Here is a 19253-nt window from a genome sequence, read left to right on the forward strand (position 1 = left end):
AGACAGTACATTATATACTAAACATCAACTAGAATATTCTTAACACAAAAATGTGTCTTTATAAGGGGTTTATACAATTTCTAGGTCTTACCTCATCTATGTTTCTAAGCCATTTGCTGATGTTTTCAAAACTTTTACCATTGGTGATGTCATATACTAGCATGATACCCATTGCTCCTCTGTAGTAGGAGGTTGTGATGGTGTGAAATCGTTCCTGGCCTGCCGTATCCCTGAAATAAACAGCAATAATTTGTATTGAGCATTTTGATATTACTACATTCTAGATAAAGGGCAAAACAGAATGGGTTTGGTAAGAGAAACACAAAAATCCATTATATGCCACAAAGCAAAACTGAACCACTCATTTAATTCTTAGATGTTAATAATTCTGGTTTATTCTTAAGAATAAATATATATAACTTTTTTTTTAGTTAAAGAACTTAATGACCTACCTATACTGGATGAAAATCTGGAAGGGAAAACAGTAGAAGAATGACATGTAAAACTCTTGGGAAATTACTTTAATATGAACACCAGCAAGTGTAATAAAAACTCTTAAAATTCTGTTTTATTCAGTGATCTAGTTCCATAATGTAATATAAAAGCATGTGGAATATTTAGAACATTAAAGGACTACACCGTAGTACAGCCACATTTACCCATTTGGAATCATTTACAAAATGTTATAAAGATAACTTCATTTTTAAGTTAACAAGATGGAAATATGTAAATCGTATTTTTCAGTTCTTTCATGTCAGAGATCTAAGATCTGTATTTTGCTCCTGTAATTTCCCCCTTATTTGCATCACCTATTTCTACCTTTTATAGATCATTCTCATCAGCAAACATACATGCTTTAGTATCCCCTATCTTTTAAAGTTAATTTTATTTAAGAGAGAGAGAGAGAGGGAGGGAGGGAGGGAGGGGCAGAGGCAGGCTGAGCAGGGGAGGGGCAGAGGGGGAGAGAGGGAGAGGGAGAGGGGGAGGGGGAGGGGGAGAGAGAGAGAGAGAGAGAGAGAGAAAGAATATGAATATGAATATCCCAAGCAGGCTCCATGCTGTCAGCACAGCTCCCCGATGTGGAGCTTGAACTCACGAACTGTGAGATGACCTGAGCCAAAATCAAGTTTCAGACACAACCAACTGAGCTACCCAGGTGCCCCCTCTTTTTTTGTTTAAAGTTTTATTTAAACTTTATTTATTTTGAGAGAAAGCACGGGCAGGAGAAGGCAGAGAGAGAGGGAATCCCAAGCAAGCTCCACACTATGAGCACAGAGCCTGACACGAGGGTCAAACCCACAAACTGTTGAGATCATGACCTGAGCTGAAATCAAGAGTCAGATGCTCAACCAACTAACTGAGCCACCAGGTGGGCTTCTTATCTTTCGTAAAAAAGTAAAATTAAAACAAAAAAACCCACTCTCAACCCTACATCTCTTCAACTAACATCACATTTCTGTTCCCCTCCCCAGTGAACTTTCTTTTTAAAATAATTACAGGCTCACTGGAAGTTACAAAAATGTATTCTTGTGTATCCTTCACCCAGCTCTCCCCAATGGTAACATCATACACCATCTCACAAAAGCAAAACCAAGAAAGTTACATTGGTACAATCAAATGACCATATTTAGAGTTTTTTTTTTAACATGCATGCGCACATGCATGTATTAGTTCTCTGCAATTCTATCACATGTATAGATACGTGTAATCACCACCAGAAACAAGATAGAAAATTGTTGCATCACCTTTCCATCTCCTATAGTCCTACACCCTGGCCAATTACGTTTTCCGTATCTATAATTTCGTCATTTCCAGAATGTTATATAAATGTAATCATGCTGTATACAACCTTTTGAAATGGTTGTTTTTCACTTTTTTTAACCATAAATCTCTTTGAGATCCACCCACGTTGTTGCATATAATACAATCTGTTGTATTATAATCTGTTCTGTGCTATTACTGAATAGTATTCCATGGTATGGACATATCACAATATGTCTAATCACTCATCCATGGAAGGATGTTTGGGTTGCTTCCAGTTTTGGGCCATTACAAATAAAGGTGCTATGAATACTTACGTGTAAGTTCTTGTGTGGAAATTGAGTTTTCTTTTCTGTGGGATGAATATCCAGGAATGTGACTGCTGAGCCATATGATAAGTATATGTTTAACTTTATAAGAAACTGCCAAACCTTTCTAGAGTGGCTACACCACTTTATATTTTGACTAGCAATGTAACATAACACATCCAGTTTCTCTGCATCCATCAGCATTTGGTGTTGTCGCTCTATTTTTTAATCTAATAAATAGGTTGCGAGTGATACCTCATCATTTTAATTTGCATTTCTCTATGGCTAATGATGGTGAGCATTTTTTCATGTAATTATTTGCCATCCACGTATCCCCTCTGGTGAAATGCTGTTCTTGTTTTCTGCGCATTTTCTAATTAGATTCCTTATTTAATTTTTTTTTAATTTTTTTTTTCAACGTTTATTTATTTTTGGGACAGAGAGAGACAGAGCATGAACGGGGGAAGGGCAGAGAGAGAGGGAGACACAGAATCGGAAACAGGCTCCAGGCTCTGAGCCATCAGCCCAGAGCCCGACGCGGGGCTCGAACTCACGGACCGCGAAATCGTGACCTGGCTGAAGTCGGACGCTCAACCGACTGCGCCACCCAGGCGCCCCCTTATTTTATTTTTTTAAACTGTCGCATGTTTAGGGTTCTGTACCCAGTTTTTTAATTCTCTTGACAGGGTCTTTTGTAGAGCAAAAGTTTCAAATTTTGAAACCCGGGGTGCCTGGGTGGCTCAGTCAGTTGAGCGTCCGACTTCAGCTCAGGTCATGATCTCACAGTTTGCGAGTTTGAGCCCCACGTCAGGCTCTGGGCTGACAGCTCAGAGCCTGGAGCCTGCTTCAGATTCTGTGTCTCCCTCTCTCTCTGCCCCTCCCCTGCTCATACTCTGTTTCTGTCTCTCAAAAATAAATAAATGTTAAAAAAAAAATCTTAAAAAGTTTAAAACCAGCTTGTCTAGATCTAAAAAAAAATCTCCCCAGCAAGGTTCTGCTCTTCTTCAAGAGGTCTCCAGAAACCACTGATAGCTAAATCCAGGATTTAGTTCCTTTCTGTATATTTTACCCATTCATCAGGATGCCATAAAATTGACCACCTTCTCATTTTAAAACATTTTATTCTCATGACTCTTCTGACACCACCTATTTCTGCCCTTAGCTCTATGGCACTGGCTGCTCATTCTCGGTTTCTCTGGCTAGCATTCTAACATTCAGAGATACACAGGCTGACAGTCCCCACATAGTAGCCAGAGTGATCTTCTTTAAACTAATGCTGCCACTGTGCAAAATAGTCTGGCGGTTCCTCAAAATGTGCAACATACAGCTACCATATGATTCTGCAATTCTACTCCTTGGTACATACCCAAGAGAAATGAAAACATATGCCCACACAAAAACTCATACACGGATGTTCATAACAACATTATTCTTAATAGCCAAAAAGTAGAAACAATCTAAATGTCCGATAATTGATGGATAAATAAAATGTGATCTAGTCAGAGAATGGAATATTATTCAGCCACAAAACAGAATAAAGTACTGATTATCTGCTTACAACATGGGTGAAACTTGATAACTGATACCATTATGTTAAGTGAAAGAAATCAGAAACAAAAGACCAGATAGTGTATGATTCCATTAATATGAAATGTTCACAACAGGAAAATCCACAGACATTTAGTGGTTGCCCTGGCTGAAGGGTTTGGGCAGGATGGGCAGTTTCTTTTTTGGAATATACACATGTTCTAAAATTGTGATGATGGTGAATATATACATTGTAAATACACTAAAAAACTAAGTGTACACTTTTAAAATGGATGAGTTACATGGTACATGAATTAAGTCTTATCTCAATAAAGCTATCACAAAACAAACACAAAAGATTACTAGGCTAAAAAACAAAACAAAATTTCCAATTCATTATAACCAGAACCAGTTTCAAAACCTTATCTCGAGGCTTTCAAAGGGTTACAGGACTTGTTCTTTTCTCCAGCCCCCCATATTTTGATATATTCCTTTCCTTCGAAGCTAGAGCCGCGTTTTTTTGTTTTTGTTTTATTTAATAATTTGAGCTCGTTGGTCTCACGTTTTTTTTTTTTTTTAACGTCACCAAATTCACAAGCTTGCTTTCACTTGAAAACTACTAGCTGTTCCCACAGCCTCACTGGCTCCTCATGTTCACATCTGAACCGTCACCTTAACAATGAAGCTTTCTCCAGCCGCCCAATTTAAATAGTCATCCAGTCTCTCTCCATTCCGACTCCCTACTTCACTTCTCTGTATAAAACTTATTACAGATTTATTTCTTTACTGTCTCCCATGTCCTCTAAAATTTAAGTTCCATCAGATTTGTCTTGTTCATCGCAGAATCCATGGTCTTTACATGGGAGAACAAGCATTCAAATGTTAATCAGTCAGTACTTCAGAATCCTATCTTGCATTCTTCATTATTTTATAATCAAGCCGCTCTAATTCAGTTATATAATCCTTAAAAAACGTATTTTTAAAATAATGCTCAGAAGTACCTGGGTGGCTCAGTCGGTTAAGTGTCCGACTTCAGCTCAGGTCACGATCTCGTGGTTCATGAGTTCAAGCTGGGCATCAGGCTCTCTGCGGTCAACACAGAGCCTGCTTCGGAACCTCTGTCCTCTCTCTGCCCCTCCCCTTCTCTCTCTCTCTCTCTCGAAAATAAATAAACATTAAAAATATTTTTAGGGGTGCCTGGGTGGCTCAGTCGGTTCAGTGTCTGACTTCAGCTCAGGTCATGATCTCGCAGCTCATGAGTTCGAGCCCCGCATCGGGCTCTGTGCTGACAGTCAGAGCCTGGAGCCTACTTCAGATTCTGTCTCCCTCTCTCTGCCCCCTAATCTACTCGCATTCTGTCTCTGTCTCTCTCAAAAAGAAATAAACATTAAAAAAAAATTTTTTTTAATATTTAAAAATAATGCTTATATGCCTAAAAATATGTGTAGCCAGAAATAGAACACAACTTCCAATACATCAATATTCCTTACGCTCAATCCTGGTGTACAATTACAGTGTTCGTACATCTGCCCTCTATCCATCAATTCAAATATGTACTGACTGTCTACTGTGTGCTAACCATTATACAAGAACAAACAGAGAACATGGGTTTGGAGTCAGATCCAAGTTTATCCTCAGGTTCTAATCCTTCCAGGTGGGTGAACTTGAAGGTACTGCAACCCTTCTGGATCTTTGTTTTTTCATTCACAACTAAAAGAAACAACTAAAGTAAAATTCCATAATTTATTTGTGTATGTGTTATAGATAACCTCAAAGCAATCCGTAGTATAAAAATATACAAAGATGCAATAATGTCATTTTGTGATTGTCCCAAGTCAACACCATCTCTGCAGATGCTCTCTCAAGTTAGTGTGTCAGTGTTTAAGCTGTACTCAAAACTGCTTCACAAGGAAATCCCTGGCTTTCCCTGAAGCCTATTTCTGTATAAAGATAAAATGAGATGATTTTTTATTTAGCCAAGTTAAAGACAACCTGGCTGGACTTTTCAATTTTCAGAAGAGAAAGAATTTCAGGTCTGTCACTTGCCCATCTCATCTCAAAGTACATGGATCTGCCCTTTAAAATAATATAAAATCCCATTTATTCATTCTGTAGGTATTTATTGAACAAACAGTACATGCCAGACATGCTTCTAGGCACTGGAGAGAAAGCTGTAAACAGAACAAAAACTCCTGCTTTAATGAAGTTTATATGCTCCTGGGGGCAGATAACAAACAAATAAATCGTAATTCCTAGAACTATGTATCTTCAAGTACCAAGAACACAAAAAGTAAAGAGAATAGGGGCTAATGCTGGAGATGGTGCAATCAAGTAAAATCTTAAACAGGGTGGTGAGGGAAGGCTTCGGTGAGAAGGTGAAGGGAAAAAGGAAGTATCAGGGCACCAGAGTGTTCCAAGAAGACGGGAAGAACAAGTACAAAAGTCCTGACACATGGTGGGGGAAGAGTAAAGAGGTCAACAGGACTTCAGCTTTTCCTCTGAGATGGGAAGTCTACTGGAGGGTTTTACAAAAAGAAGTAATTTAACCGGGGTTTACAAAGAATCATTCTATTTACTGTGTTGAAAAGGGGTGTGTGTGCAGAAGCAGAGGTAGGAGGTAATGCAACACCAAAAAACTGTCAACAGAACTGTCATTTAAGAAAAAACATCTAAGAGACACACTATCAGTTCTTCCGGGTTGTATTCTTACATCAGGTTAGACTGGTAAAGACTACACACACATACAGGCACACATATGTATTTGTATTTACATGTTTATTCACATTCTTAGACCATAGTTTTTATCACCACTACCTTTTAATGTGTTAATTTATTAAAAATCACCACAGGAAGGAGCTTTATGAAAATGTATTCTTTTTTGTTCTGATCTATTTTTTCCCCATTTTTCATATTATTTCTGAAAAGAGTAATGCAATCTATTGTGGAAAGCCCCCCTTCCCAGTCCCCCCACCCCTTTTTTTTTGCCTTGGCCCCTAAGAAGTTTCTAGGTTAAGTTTTACAAATTAAGCATAGCAACAGAAGTTGTCCTTTAGAGATCATGTATTTATATCTTCCATTTTCCCCAATTCCAAATTCTTGTTTTATCTTTTATTAATCCTATTTAGTCACAAGGTACCTGCAATCAGGCATAATTTATGATTTCATGGGGGAAAAAAACACAAAAATTTTGTTTCAACACATTAGAAATAGTTTAGCTCTTTTCTGAACTGCTAAAAAGTATAAATCAACTAATAATTGTATACCCTGGAAGAGGAGTTAAAGTCTCCTAGCTAAAATCCAGTATGGAAATGTACTCACTCAGTAGTGCCTACTAGCTTTGGTACAGGAGGCATGGAAAACTTTTACTTCATTTTTTGTCATAATAACAATTTAAGAGATTTCTACAGCACCTCACTATGAACAGCCACCCCCAACTCTATCGTTCTTCTTCAACAATGAAAACCATTCACGTTACAAAACTAGCAAATTATACACCCATTTCGGTGTCAAATCTATAACTACATTCTCTATCAAGAGAGAATACACTGCAAAATAAACTACTTAGCTAAATCTAAATTAACAGCACTTAGGAGGTATAATACTGGTTAGATATGAAATGTCAATATAATAGATACTGAAATATTAATGGCCCCTCTGAAAAGAGAGTAAACACTATTTAGATTCAGAGCTAAGTTTCTGTTCTGATCCATGGCATTCTACTCCCATCGGCTCTTTGGTCTCCTCCACCTTTCCAAATCTCTTAAACCCAAGAACTTTCCTTCCCTCTTTATATGCTTTTCCTGCAAAGTCTTTTTTTTTTTTTTTTTAAGGCTTTCTATATCCCATTTTCATTTGCATTTACACATGCCATATATTTATACTTCCCAACATGACTGTATTCACCCCACATGATGATCTGGCTCCTCAGCTCCTTGATTTCCAATTACCTTTTTTCTGAGCCGTGCCTGGATACTCTTACCAGCCCCTACCAATTGTTAAGGCAAGCAATCATTTATTTCAAACCAGAAACAGTCCTTGCTCACTACCCCTAAGCTAACTGATGAGCCTCTGCCAGGGCTAAAAAAAGCCACAGCTGCTTACTCATTGCCCAAAGTATTTTTAGGCTTGCATGCACACATACATACACCCAAGATTAAAGACAGCAGGTTGACTCCAATAAGCAAAGCCAGGTATTAAATATCTGAAGAGCAATTAAACATTGTATGTACTCACAATATATTTCTATGTACCATAATGCAGGTTTTAAGCCTATTTCAAAACCACTCAACTTGGGGTCGCCTGGGTGGCTCAGTCGGTTAAGCGTCCGACTTCGGATCAGGTCATGATCTCATGGTTCACGTGTTTGAGCCCTATGTCAGGCTCTGTGCTGACAGGTCAGAGCCTGGAGCCTGCTTCATGGATTCTGTGTCTTCCTCTCTCTGCCCCTCCCCCACTTGTACTCTGTCTCTCTGTCTCTGTCTCTGTCTCTCTCAAAAATAAATAAAACACTTAAAAAAAAAAAAAAACCACTCAACTTGGTTTTCTTCTCCTATTGTAATTGTTTTTCTTCTTGGGAATGCAAGCTGGTGCAGCCACTCTAGAAAACAGGATGGAGGTTCCTCAAAAAATGAACAAAAGAACTACCCTACGACCCAGCAATTGCACTACTAGGCATTTATCCATGGGATACAGGTGTGGTGTTTCGAAGGGACACATGCACCCCCATGTTTATGGCAGCACTGTCAACAATAGCCAAAGTATGGAAAGAGCCCAAATGTCCATCGACAGATGAATGGATAAAGAAGATGTGGTATGGTATAATACAATGGAGTATTACTCGGCAATCAAAAAGAATGAAATCTTGCCATTTGCAACTACGTGGAATGAACTGGAGGGTATTATGTTAAGTGAAATTAGTCAGTCACAGAAAGACAAAAATCATATGACTTGACTCATGAGGACTTTAAGAGACAAAACAGATGAACATAAGGGAAGGGAAACAAAAATAATATAAAAACAGGGAGGGGGACAAAACAGAAGAGACTCATAAACATGGAGAACAAACTGAGGGTTACTGGAGGGGTTGTGGGAGGGGGGATGGGCTAAATGGGTAAGAGGCACTAAGGAATCTACTCCTGTTGCACTATATGCTAACTAATTTGGATGTGAATTTTAAAAAATAAAAAATAAAATTAAAAAAAATTAAAAAATAATTGTTTTTCTTCTCAGCCTACATTTAAGGTTTCTAAAATTACAACCCAGTGGCAACAGAACTTCCCTTACAGAAAATAATAGACACACAGCTAAGACAATCCTCTCCCCCCCCCGCCCCCGCCCCGACATATTATAAAAGGAGTGATATATGTTCCTAGGAACTAAAATAGCTTATTTCCTTGTTAGTCCCACATGCAGGGTCAAGGAAGCTGTGTACCCTGGCTGCTATTCTGACAGTTATTTTTAGTTTGGGCACTGACAGCACTGGAACAGGCCAGAGACAACATCAATCTGCTCTGCAAAGAAGAGACCCCAAATTTCATAACTTTGTGTTTTTGGTAACATAATGAGGTTATTTCTTGCTCTGTAAATTAGATGTCAAATTTCTCACTGAAGTGTTTTTTGTTTTTAAAGATTTTATTTATTTCATTTTTTATTTTTTTTAAAGATTTTATTTTTAAGTAATCTCTACACCCAACACAGGGCTTAAACTTACAACCCCAAGATCAAGAGTCTCCACCAACGGAGCCAGCCAGGCGTCTCACACTAAGTTTTATTTTAGCAAGACCTGGATTTCCTCATAGATATGCAATTTCTCTACTCAAAAATATGAGTTTTAATGTTTATCTTCATTTAAGAAAAAAGTCTGAAACCTGGCCTTGCAGAGCTTACATTCCAATGGGGAAAGAAACAAATAAATATATACTCCCATATTATGATAGATGCTAACAAGGTAAACAGGGTGGAGAGATGAAGAATGAGGTATGGGGGAAAGAAGAAGTAACCTAGATAGAATGATCAGGGAGGTCCCTGATGCTTAAGGGGAGTGGGAAGTATGAACAGAGGTCAACCAAACAAAGTCATTTAGTCACCAAATATTTACTGAGCATCAGTATTTGCCAGGCTCTGTTCTAGATGGTCATCACAATAACCACAAATCAGACAGAAAGAATCCCCACCCTCAAAGGGGGGGAAATAATAGACACTTTTTAAAAATATGGTAACTTTAGGGGCGCCTGGGTGGCTCAGTCGGTTAAGCGTCCGACTTCAGCTCAGGTCACGATCTCGCGGTCCGTGAGTTCGAGCCCCGCGTCGGGCTCTGGGCTGATGGCTCAGAGCCTGGAGCCTGCTTCCGATTCTGTGTCTCCCTCTCTCTCTGCCCCTCCCCCGTTCATGCTCTGTCTCTCTCTGTCTCAAAAATAAAATTAAAAAATGTTAAAAAAATTTAAAAAAAATATGGTAACTTTAGATACTAAAAACATACTATGATAAAAATAAATTAAGATACATGTGACACTGCCTGAAGGACTGGGCTACTTTAGCTCGGCATCATGCAAGGCCTACCTCAGAGAACGTGGAGCTGAGATCTGAATAAGAGAAGGCAGCAGGACAAAGATCTGATAAAAAGCATTCCAAGCTGAAGAACAGTTAAAGCAGTACAAAGGCCCTAAGACAGGAAACATGCTTGGCATGCTCAAGGGAGAGAAAATGGCCACACTGTTGGAGCAAAGCTGGTGAGAGATGAGGTCAGAACCAGTACTAACAACCTGACATTTTCAGTTTTTATTTCTGATGACATGGGAAGCTTCTGGAATAACGTGGTACTTCAGAATGTTCAGTCTAGCCACAGGTGGGGGTGTGGAGGTGGGGTTGTTTAAGGGAGATCTACAAGGCATGTACCAAGGTCCCAAATTGAAAAAGAACTTGCCATGTCCATGCAATTGAAAGGAGATCAGCTGGGGGTAGAGACTATATTTACACAAGAGAACACAAACTGATAACGAGGCCCACTTTGTTAACTGTGGTAAAGAATTTGGATTTGGAATTTAGACTTTCATTTGAAATGCAATGGAACGGGGTGCCTGGGTGGCTCAGTCCGTTAAGCGTCCGACTTTGGCTCAGGTCACAATCTCTCAGTTAGTTGAGTTCGATCCCCGCGTCGGGCTCTGTGCTCACAGCTGAGAGCCTGGAGCCTGCTTCAGATTCTGTGTCTCCCTCTCCCTCTGCCCCTTCCTAGCTCACTCTGTCTCTGTCTCCCTCTGCCCCTTCCTAGCTCACTCTGTCTCTCTCTGTCTCAAAAAGAAATAAACATTAAAAAAAAAAAAATTGAAATGCAATGCAATGAAACTAAAAATGGTTATAAATGGGGAAGGAATAAAAACCATGATCTATATTTGATTGTATTTGGAAAAAAGATTACTCTGGTTGTTATGTGGGAAAAGGCAAAAGAGAAGGCGGCAAAAGGGGGAAATAAGAACCTGTTAGGATATTAAGAGCCTACTTATTGCAGTGGCTCAAAGAAGTAGTAATGGTGGCTTGGACCGGGGGTGAGGATGGGGGGTTAACAATGGAGACGGCAAATTGTATTTGGATTCTAGACATTATAAGATTGAATCATAGGGCTTACCAAAAAGGATGTTGGGATTAAGGGAATGAGAAGAATCAAAGATGACTCCCTTACATAGATAAATGGTTAATTCTACAAAGTGACACTATTGATTTCTGGTTACTATGCTGATGTTAAATTGAAAGTACAAGATACAGATGCCAATAGTAACAAAAATTTCTGACCACCCTCCCTTCAAAACAGAACAAAATGAAACAAAACAAGGAAAGGCAAATTTGAAATACTTCACTATGGCCATTTTCCTGGCAAGACCTACAACTCTATGGAAAATGTAGATAGATACTGTGGTGGAATTTCTAGAGATCTGGGATTTAAAAAGCCACAGCTGCCAACTTCGGCTCAAGTCATGATCTCATGGTTTGTAGGTTCAAGCCCCGCATCAGGTTCTGTGCTTACAGCCCAGAGCCTGGAGCCTGCTTTGGATACTTTGTCTCTCTCTCTCTCTCTCTGCCCCTCCCCCACGCATGCTCTGTCTCTCTCTCTCTCAAAAATAAACATTAAAAAATCTTATTAAATAAATAAATAGCCACAGCTGCCTCTCTATCAGCCAAACAAACTAATTTCAGGCCTACTCATACATGCCGTGGCCAGGATGACACACATCTCCACCCTTAGGCAACAGATACACTAAAAGACCCCTAGAAATAAGACGAGAAGTGAAAATCATTCAAGTAAAGAAAAACAAATCTTTAGCGCAGACTGAAGAAAAGTTTCCCAAATCAATATTCAATCAAAGCACAGAAATTTTTCACGCTGAAACAAGAATCTGAAAATATTCATTCAAACTAGAGACTGATAAAGATCACTGTGCTTTTTTTAGGAACTGGAAGCAAAGCATTTAACGTTGAAGATAGCATTTTGAATTATGAACAACGGGTTTTTCATGCTAAAAGCCTTCTTGAATTATGGTGGCATATCCCAGATCTCTTAACTTGGAGCCTTCTCCTTGGATTGTCAGCATGCAAACTTTCAAAACCAAAGAAACAGAATCAGCCAGTACAATGCTAACCTCTTAAAAACCATCAACCTCAAATTTTAACCACTCATTCCTAATCTTTATTGGAAAATGGATATTTCAAATTAAAAGCGGTCAGTTTTATATATGAAAACCTAGACTAAATGCAATTTTCCTTTTAAGGTGCTTTTACCCAAAAACGGTTATATTAATAATGTCTAAAATCAAACAATTCTAAATTAGAAATGTTACCATTTCTGTGCCATACTTGATATTTATAGGTACAGTAGAAATCTTTTCTAGATTAATTACTGTTGCAAAACAAAGTGTTCTGGGAAGGCTCTCTTTTTAAAAAAGCAAGTGTTAGTTGTTACTGTTTACTTCTAGATGCTACAAAAACTAAAATGACAGGGAGAAAAAATATTTTAAAGTCACAGGACAAGAAACAGAAGGGAAAGTCTGTGGAAGACAGAGAGTATAGGAGGAACAGGGCAAATTTAGTAGGGAGAAGGTTTTCTGTATTATATAGAGAAAACTGTATCCTAAAAAAGTGGTGTGTGCACTTCTGTGTCCATTGCACATACACTCTCACACACATGTACATATATATTGAGTCACAGAATCACAATGTAAAATATATCTGTTACCGCCAAAAAGTTTGAACAGTATGAGTTTAAGGTGTATACAGAGGAGATGCAGTTGACAGGAAAGCCAATCAGTGTGGCAGAGCCTAAGAGGAGCTTGGAACACACATTAGATTACCCTGTAGGGTCAATGCTGCTGGGATAAGGCACTGGTGATAAAAAAGGGGGTTGGGGGGGGGGGAGGAGTTGGTTGAAATTGAGAACAACTGACAACCTTTCCCTTGAGATCAGCTTTAATTATAAGGAAACAGAGTATGAGGCACAGTTCCTTTCCTGAGTTATTTCCCAAAGTAAAGAAAAAAATCAGTGATCATCAGGTGGACCGTGTGTCAAAGAAAATCTTTAATAAAATGCCTACATTTTAGGGGCACCTGGGTGGCTCAGTTGGTTAAGCATCTGACTTTGGCTCAGGTCATGATCTCATGGTTTGTGAGTTTGAGCCTCGCCTCGCGTTGGGCTGTGTGCTGACAGTTCAGAGCCTGGAGCCTGCTTCGGATTGTGTGTCTCCTTCTCTTTCTGTCCCTACCCCGCTCGCGCGCGCGCTCTCTCTCTCTCTCTCTCTCTCTCAAAAATAAACATTAAAAAAAATTAAAGAGTGTTACTCTCAACCTTACATTCTGAGCATGTAATGCATCCCTGCTCTACCATTTACATGCTAAAGATCTTGGCTAAGTTATTTCAAAATTTGTCCATTTCATTATCTGTAAAACAGGGATAACCCAAGAGAAAAGAAAATATTTACCTACACAAAGATTTGTAGCAGCTTTGTGGTGAATAACCCACTTACGATGTAACAATGGAATAATACTCAGCAATAAAAAGTAATGAACTTATTGATACACATAAAATCATTCACAATTCTCAAAATAATTAGTTATACTGAGTAAAAGAAGCCAGACCTCCCTCCCAAAAAAGATGAGAAAAAAAAAAAAGACATTATATGATTGTATTTATATACACTACTAGAAAATGGAAACTAGTCTACAGTGACAGAAACCAAAAGAATGGTTACTTGGGGACCAGGAACTGGGAGGAAGAAGAGATTACAAAGAGGCTTAAGGTGATGGATTTGTTCATTACCTTGACTGTGGTGATGGTTTCACAGATTTATATATATATGTCAAAACTAACCAAACTGTATACTTTAAATATGTGCAGTTTATCGTTATATAAACTGTTATACCTCAACAAGGCTGTTTAAAAAATGGAATAACACATCTTGCAAGGTCATTTCGAGTATTTAATAGGTTAATACATACATGTAAAACACTTAATATTCACCACACAATACTGCTATTCTAATTGTAAAGTCTACGATTCAGACTTGAATACAAATTTAAAGAATTTCATTTTATTTCTATGGGGCAAACCCTACATAAACTAATTAAAAAGTTATAGGGGCGCCTGGGTTGTGCAGTCAGTTAAGCATCAGACTGTTCGTTTTGGCTCAGGTCATGATCTCCCAGTTCGTGGGACAGAGTCCGTCATTGGCTCTGTGCAGATAGTGCAGAGCCTGCTTGGGATTCTCTCTCTCCATCTCTGCCCCTCCCCTGCTTGTGCTCTCTCTCTCTCAACAATAAAGAAATAATCTTTAAAAAAAAAAAAAAGTGGGGCGCCTGGGTGGCGCAGTCGGTTAGGCGTCCGACTTCAGCCAGGTCGCGATCTCGCGGTCCGTGAGTTCGAGCCCCGCGTCGGGCTCTGGGCTGATGGCTCAGAGCCTGGAGCCTGTTTCCGATTCTGTGTCTCCCTCTCTCTCTGCCCCTCCCCCGTTCATGCTCTGTCTCTCTCTGTCCCAAAAATAAAAATAAACGTTGAAAAAAAAAAAAAATTAAAAAAAAAAAAAGTGATAAACACATTAAAGGAAATCTTCTAGCTTAAGAGTCTCAAAGCAATGAAAGGATATTAACTTTTGTTATTGAGTGTGAGCAAAGTATGGTGCTAAATAAAGGCTCTACACAGATTAGTTCATATAATCCTTAGAACAATGTTTTGAGATAAGTGGTATTATTTCTATTTTATATATGAAGACATAACAGCCTCACAGTGTTATGTAACTTGCTCAAGGTTCCAAGAGCAAGTGGAAAAGGTAAAACATCCAGCCAGATCTCATGGACTCCAAAGTCCATGTCAATATATTTTTTTTTTTTCTCTTTTATTTTTCTGAAAGAGAGCACAAGTAGAGGAGGGACAGAAGAAGAGAGAGAAAGAGAGACTCTTAAGCGGCTCCACGCCCAGCACAGAGCCAGAGAACATGGGGCTCAAGTTCACGACCGTGAGAGATCATGACCTGAGCCAAAATCAAAAGTCAGACACTGAACCGACTGAGCCACCCAGGCACCCATTTATTTTTAAAGTAATCTCTACACCCAACATGGGGCTTGTACTCATGACTTTGAGACCAAGAGTCACATGCTCTCCTGACTGAGCCATCAGGTGCTCCATGTCAATAATTTTTTTTTACTTCACTGAAAGAAGGTGTCCTGATTGCTGGCTTAACAAAGGAAAGTCTCACAGAAACTAAACAGGTGACAAGGAAGGATTTCACTGCCAATCCTTCAGGAACTTGGTATTCTATTTATAAAGTAGGTAAATTAGCATCACTTACCATATCTGTAGCTTGATCTTCTTTCCTTGTAATTCAACTGTTTTGATCTTAAAGTCTATTCCTACAACACAGAAGAAAAAAAAGGTAAATTATATCTATGGCTCTGAACTTGGCTCTCCCAAAATTAACTGGGAGTAAAAATAAAAATACATTTTTAAAATCTGTGTCTGCTTGGCTCTTGATAGCCTCTAAGTATGCATATTCTGAACAAATTATTCAATTTTAAACTTGAGTAATACAAGATCCAACATGGCAGAAGAAACAGCTATATAAAAAGAGTTTTTAGGGGCGCCTGGGTGGCGCAGTCTTGGTTAAGCGTCCGACTTCAGCCAGGTCACGATCTCGCGATTCGTGAGTTCGAGCCCCGCGTCAGGCTCTGGGCTGATGGCTCAGAGCCTGGAGCCTGCTTCCAATTCTGTGTCTCCCTCTCTCTCTGCCCCTCCCCCGTTCATGCTCTGTCTCTCTCTGTCCCAAAAATAAATAAAAACGTTGGAAAAAAAAATGCTTTAAAAAAATAAATAAATAAATAAATAAAAAGTTTTTACAATAAAGAAATGAAAAGGTAAATTTTAAAATATCTAATTTTTTTAAACTAAGCCCCACACCCAAGTGGGGCCTGAACTCACAACCTTGAGATCAAGAGTTGCATGCTCTACCAACTTAGCCAGTCAGGTGCCCCTAAAATATCTAATATTTTAATGCAAAAAAAATTAAAAAAAAAAAAAAAAAGTTTCCCACTAGGGAAAAAAAATAGCCTTAACCAGCTTGCAAAGCAAAAACCTACTACCAGGGATAAAGAGGGTCATTTCATAATGATAAAAGGGTTAATTCATTAAGAAGGCAAAAATACTAAATGTTTATGCATCTTATAACACAGAGCTTCAAAATACATGAGGCAAAAGTAATACAAATCTCCCAAATCTGTCTGTTCCTTAATCAACCAAAATCTTCAGCTTGGGTTGAGTTTCCCACAATCAAATGAAAAGAAAAAAAAGGGCGATGTGCCTGGCATTTATAAACCTCAGACTTTGTCTACAGCCCATGTTTTTGTTTCTCTAGGAATTACTGAGACTCTGAACAAGACTAACAATTCCAATTAGGCATGCAATTTGCTAATTAACCTATATAACAAAGCTAACAACCAATATATTTCAGAAAACTTCTCCAAAGACAAGTGAAATTAGGACACAGTCTGAAAGCTCCAAATCTTTTGAGAGACAGAAACCAGGTACAATTGGAAAATTAAGATTTTTAGGCTGTTTTAAGTCACCTACCTCATCCTAGACTCCTTGAGTTTCTCTTTTCTCTCTCTCTCAATGTTGTCTATCCTCAAACTAATTAGCAGTGGTTAAAGCAGTTCTTCATTCTTTTCTGCACAAAAACTCTCCTCACCTACCTCTGGGCCGCTCATTCTTCAATCTTCATTACTAGTTTCTCCTTGCCTCTCTGAACTCTTCTAAAAACCGAAGTGAATTTTTCTATCTTTACGCATTCCCATGGTGATTTTCCCTAATTTCATGGCTTTAAATTCCAAATACGCACTGGTAACTCTCAAATTTATATCATAGCCCAGACCTCTCTCCTGAATTCCAAACTTGAGATAACCGTTTATTGCCTATCTGCAAATCCCATCTTTCACTAAGACTCAAGCAAAAGTCCTTAAAATGTTTCATAAGGCCCTACACATTCTGCCTACCCACCCCCCATATTCCATGCTGTCCTCATAATTTTCTGTATCTTTCTTTGATCTAGCTAACTAGATCAGCTTCCTTATTGTTCCACACACAAGTCAGAAAGATTCCCACCTCAAGAACTCTGCATATAACTGTTCTTCCAACTTAGACCACTCTTCTCCATTATGGCTCCTTCCCCTCGTCCTTTCCTAAGTGGCAACATTTTCCCAAGTCCCCCACCCCATGTCCATTGTCTATTAATAATCCCTACCCTTCTTCTTTACTTTTTTTAACATCCCTTAAATATGCTATATTTACTTATTCCTGTTATTTATTTTCTTTTTTTTTTTTTTTTTAAATTTTTTTTTTCAACGTTTATTTATTTTTGGGACAGAGAGAGACAGAGCATGAACGGGGGAGGGTCAGAGAGAGAGGGAGACACAGAATCCGAAACAGGCTCCAGGCTCTGAGCTGTCAGCACAGAGCCCGACGCGGGGCTCGAACTCACGGACCGCGAGATCGTGACCTGGCTGAAGTCGGACGCTTAACCGACTGCGCCACCCAGGCGCCCCTCCTGTTATTTATTTTCTGTCTCCCTATGCAAAACTATAAAATCCACAAGGGTAGGAATTTTTATCTATTTAATTCAGTTAAATTCCCAGCACCTAGAGCCTGACATAAAAGCAGGCATTCAAAAAGTATTTGAATGAAGAGATAAATGATGTTTTCTAGAGAAAGTGAAATGATACCCGAGAAAAGATACATATAGATGGGTGCCTCAGTGGCTCAGTTGATTGAGAGTCCAACTCTTGATTTTGGCTCAGGTCGTGATCCCAGGATTCTGGGATGAAGCCTCGTGGTGGGCTCTATGCTGAGCATGGAACCTGCTTAAGATTCTCTGATTCTCTCTCTCTCCTCCTCTACCCTTCTTCCCTACTAGAGCACCAAAGAAAAAAATAAAAATTAAAATTAAAAAAATATATATATATACATACACACATATATATATACATATTTATTTATTTTATTTCAGCATTAGGGTGAAACTTACCACTTGACAAGCTCCACACCTGTCCACTTAGCATCCAGATTTTTTGAGCCTCAGGCCAAAACACAAAGGATGAAAGTTTCAATGAGATACTAAAAACTAAGCAAACCAAAATAGGGAACCTGAAGGAAACAGGGACAATGCAAAGAAAGAGAAAAGATAGTTCCTTTTATCTTCCCGGAACAAGAGTGGCGGGGGCAGGGGCAGGAAAATGAACTTGAACCAGAAAAACTCTTGAAAATTAAGGGAAAAAAAAAAAGGAAGTGGAAGAAATAATATATTCAACAGAAAGACCAAGAGAAAACTGAGATCTAGAAAATATTAACAAAATGACCAAGAATGGAATTTATGTGATATATGACAAGTTAGAAGATCAAACCAGGAGGTCTGATATTGAACTAACAGAAGTTCAAGAAAGAACAAAGAAAATGACACATAGAATATAATAATTTAAAAACTGTGCAAAAGGGCGCTTGGGTGGCTCAATCGGTTAAGCGTCCAACTTCAGCTCAGGTCATGATCTTGCAGTTCATGAATTCAAGCCCCACATTGGGCTCTGTGCTGACATTTGGACCCCAGCCTCTGCTTCAGATTCTGTGTCTCCCTCCCTCTCTGCCCCTCCCCTGCTCACACTCTGTCTCTCTCTCAAAAATGAAAACATTTAAAAATTTTTAAAAATAAAAAATAAAAACTGTGCAAGAAATCTGCACAGCAAAGGAAACGATCAACAAAACTAAAAGGTAATCTATTGAATGGGAGAAGATATCTGCATATGACATATCCGATAAAGGGTTAGTATCCAAAATATATAAAGAACTTATAAAATTCAACACCCAAAAAACAATCCAATTAAAAAATAAGACGTGAACACACGTTTTTCCAAAGACATAGAGATAGCCAACAAACACATGAAAAAATGCTCAACATCACTTATCATGAGGGAAATGCATATCAAACTACAATGAGATATCACCTTATACCTGTCAGAGTGGCTAAAATCAACAACACAAGAAACAACAGGTGTTGGCTAGGGTGTGGAGAAAGGGGAATTCTCTTGCACTGCTGGTGGAAATGCAAATCGGTGTGGTCATTCTGGAAAACAGTATGGAGG

The 19253-nt window shown here is 38.7% G+C and overlaps 1 protein-coding gene across 2 annotated transcripts in view; it reads right to left on the minus strand.

Moving 5' to 3' along the window:
• Positions 1–19253, minus strand: part of RAB10 (RAB10, member RAS oncogene family) — an 88849-nt gene that overhangs the window by 13199 nt on the left and 56397 nt on the right. For both annotated transcript variants that reach the window (XM_045447484.1, XM_045447485.1), the window contains exons 2-3: positions 15422–15482; positions 92–230 (exon numbers count right to left, since the gene is read on the minus strand). In XM_045447484.1, coding sequence (XP_045303440.1) covers positions 92–230; positions 15422–15482 — 200 coding nt within the window. The remainder of the gene's footprint in view (positions 1–91; positions 231–15421; positions 15483–19253) is intronic.

The sequence above is a fragment of the Leopardus geoffroyi genome, chromosome A3 (genome assembly GCF_018350155.1).
Source record: "Leopardus geoffroyi isolate Oge1 chromosome A3, O.geoffroyi_Oge1_pat1.0, whole genome shotgun sequence".
Taxonomy (NCBI): domain Eukaryota; kingdom Metazoa; phylum Chordata; class Mammalia; order Carnivora; family Felidae; genus Leopardus; species Leopardus geoffroyi.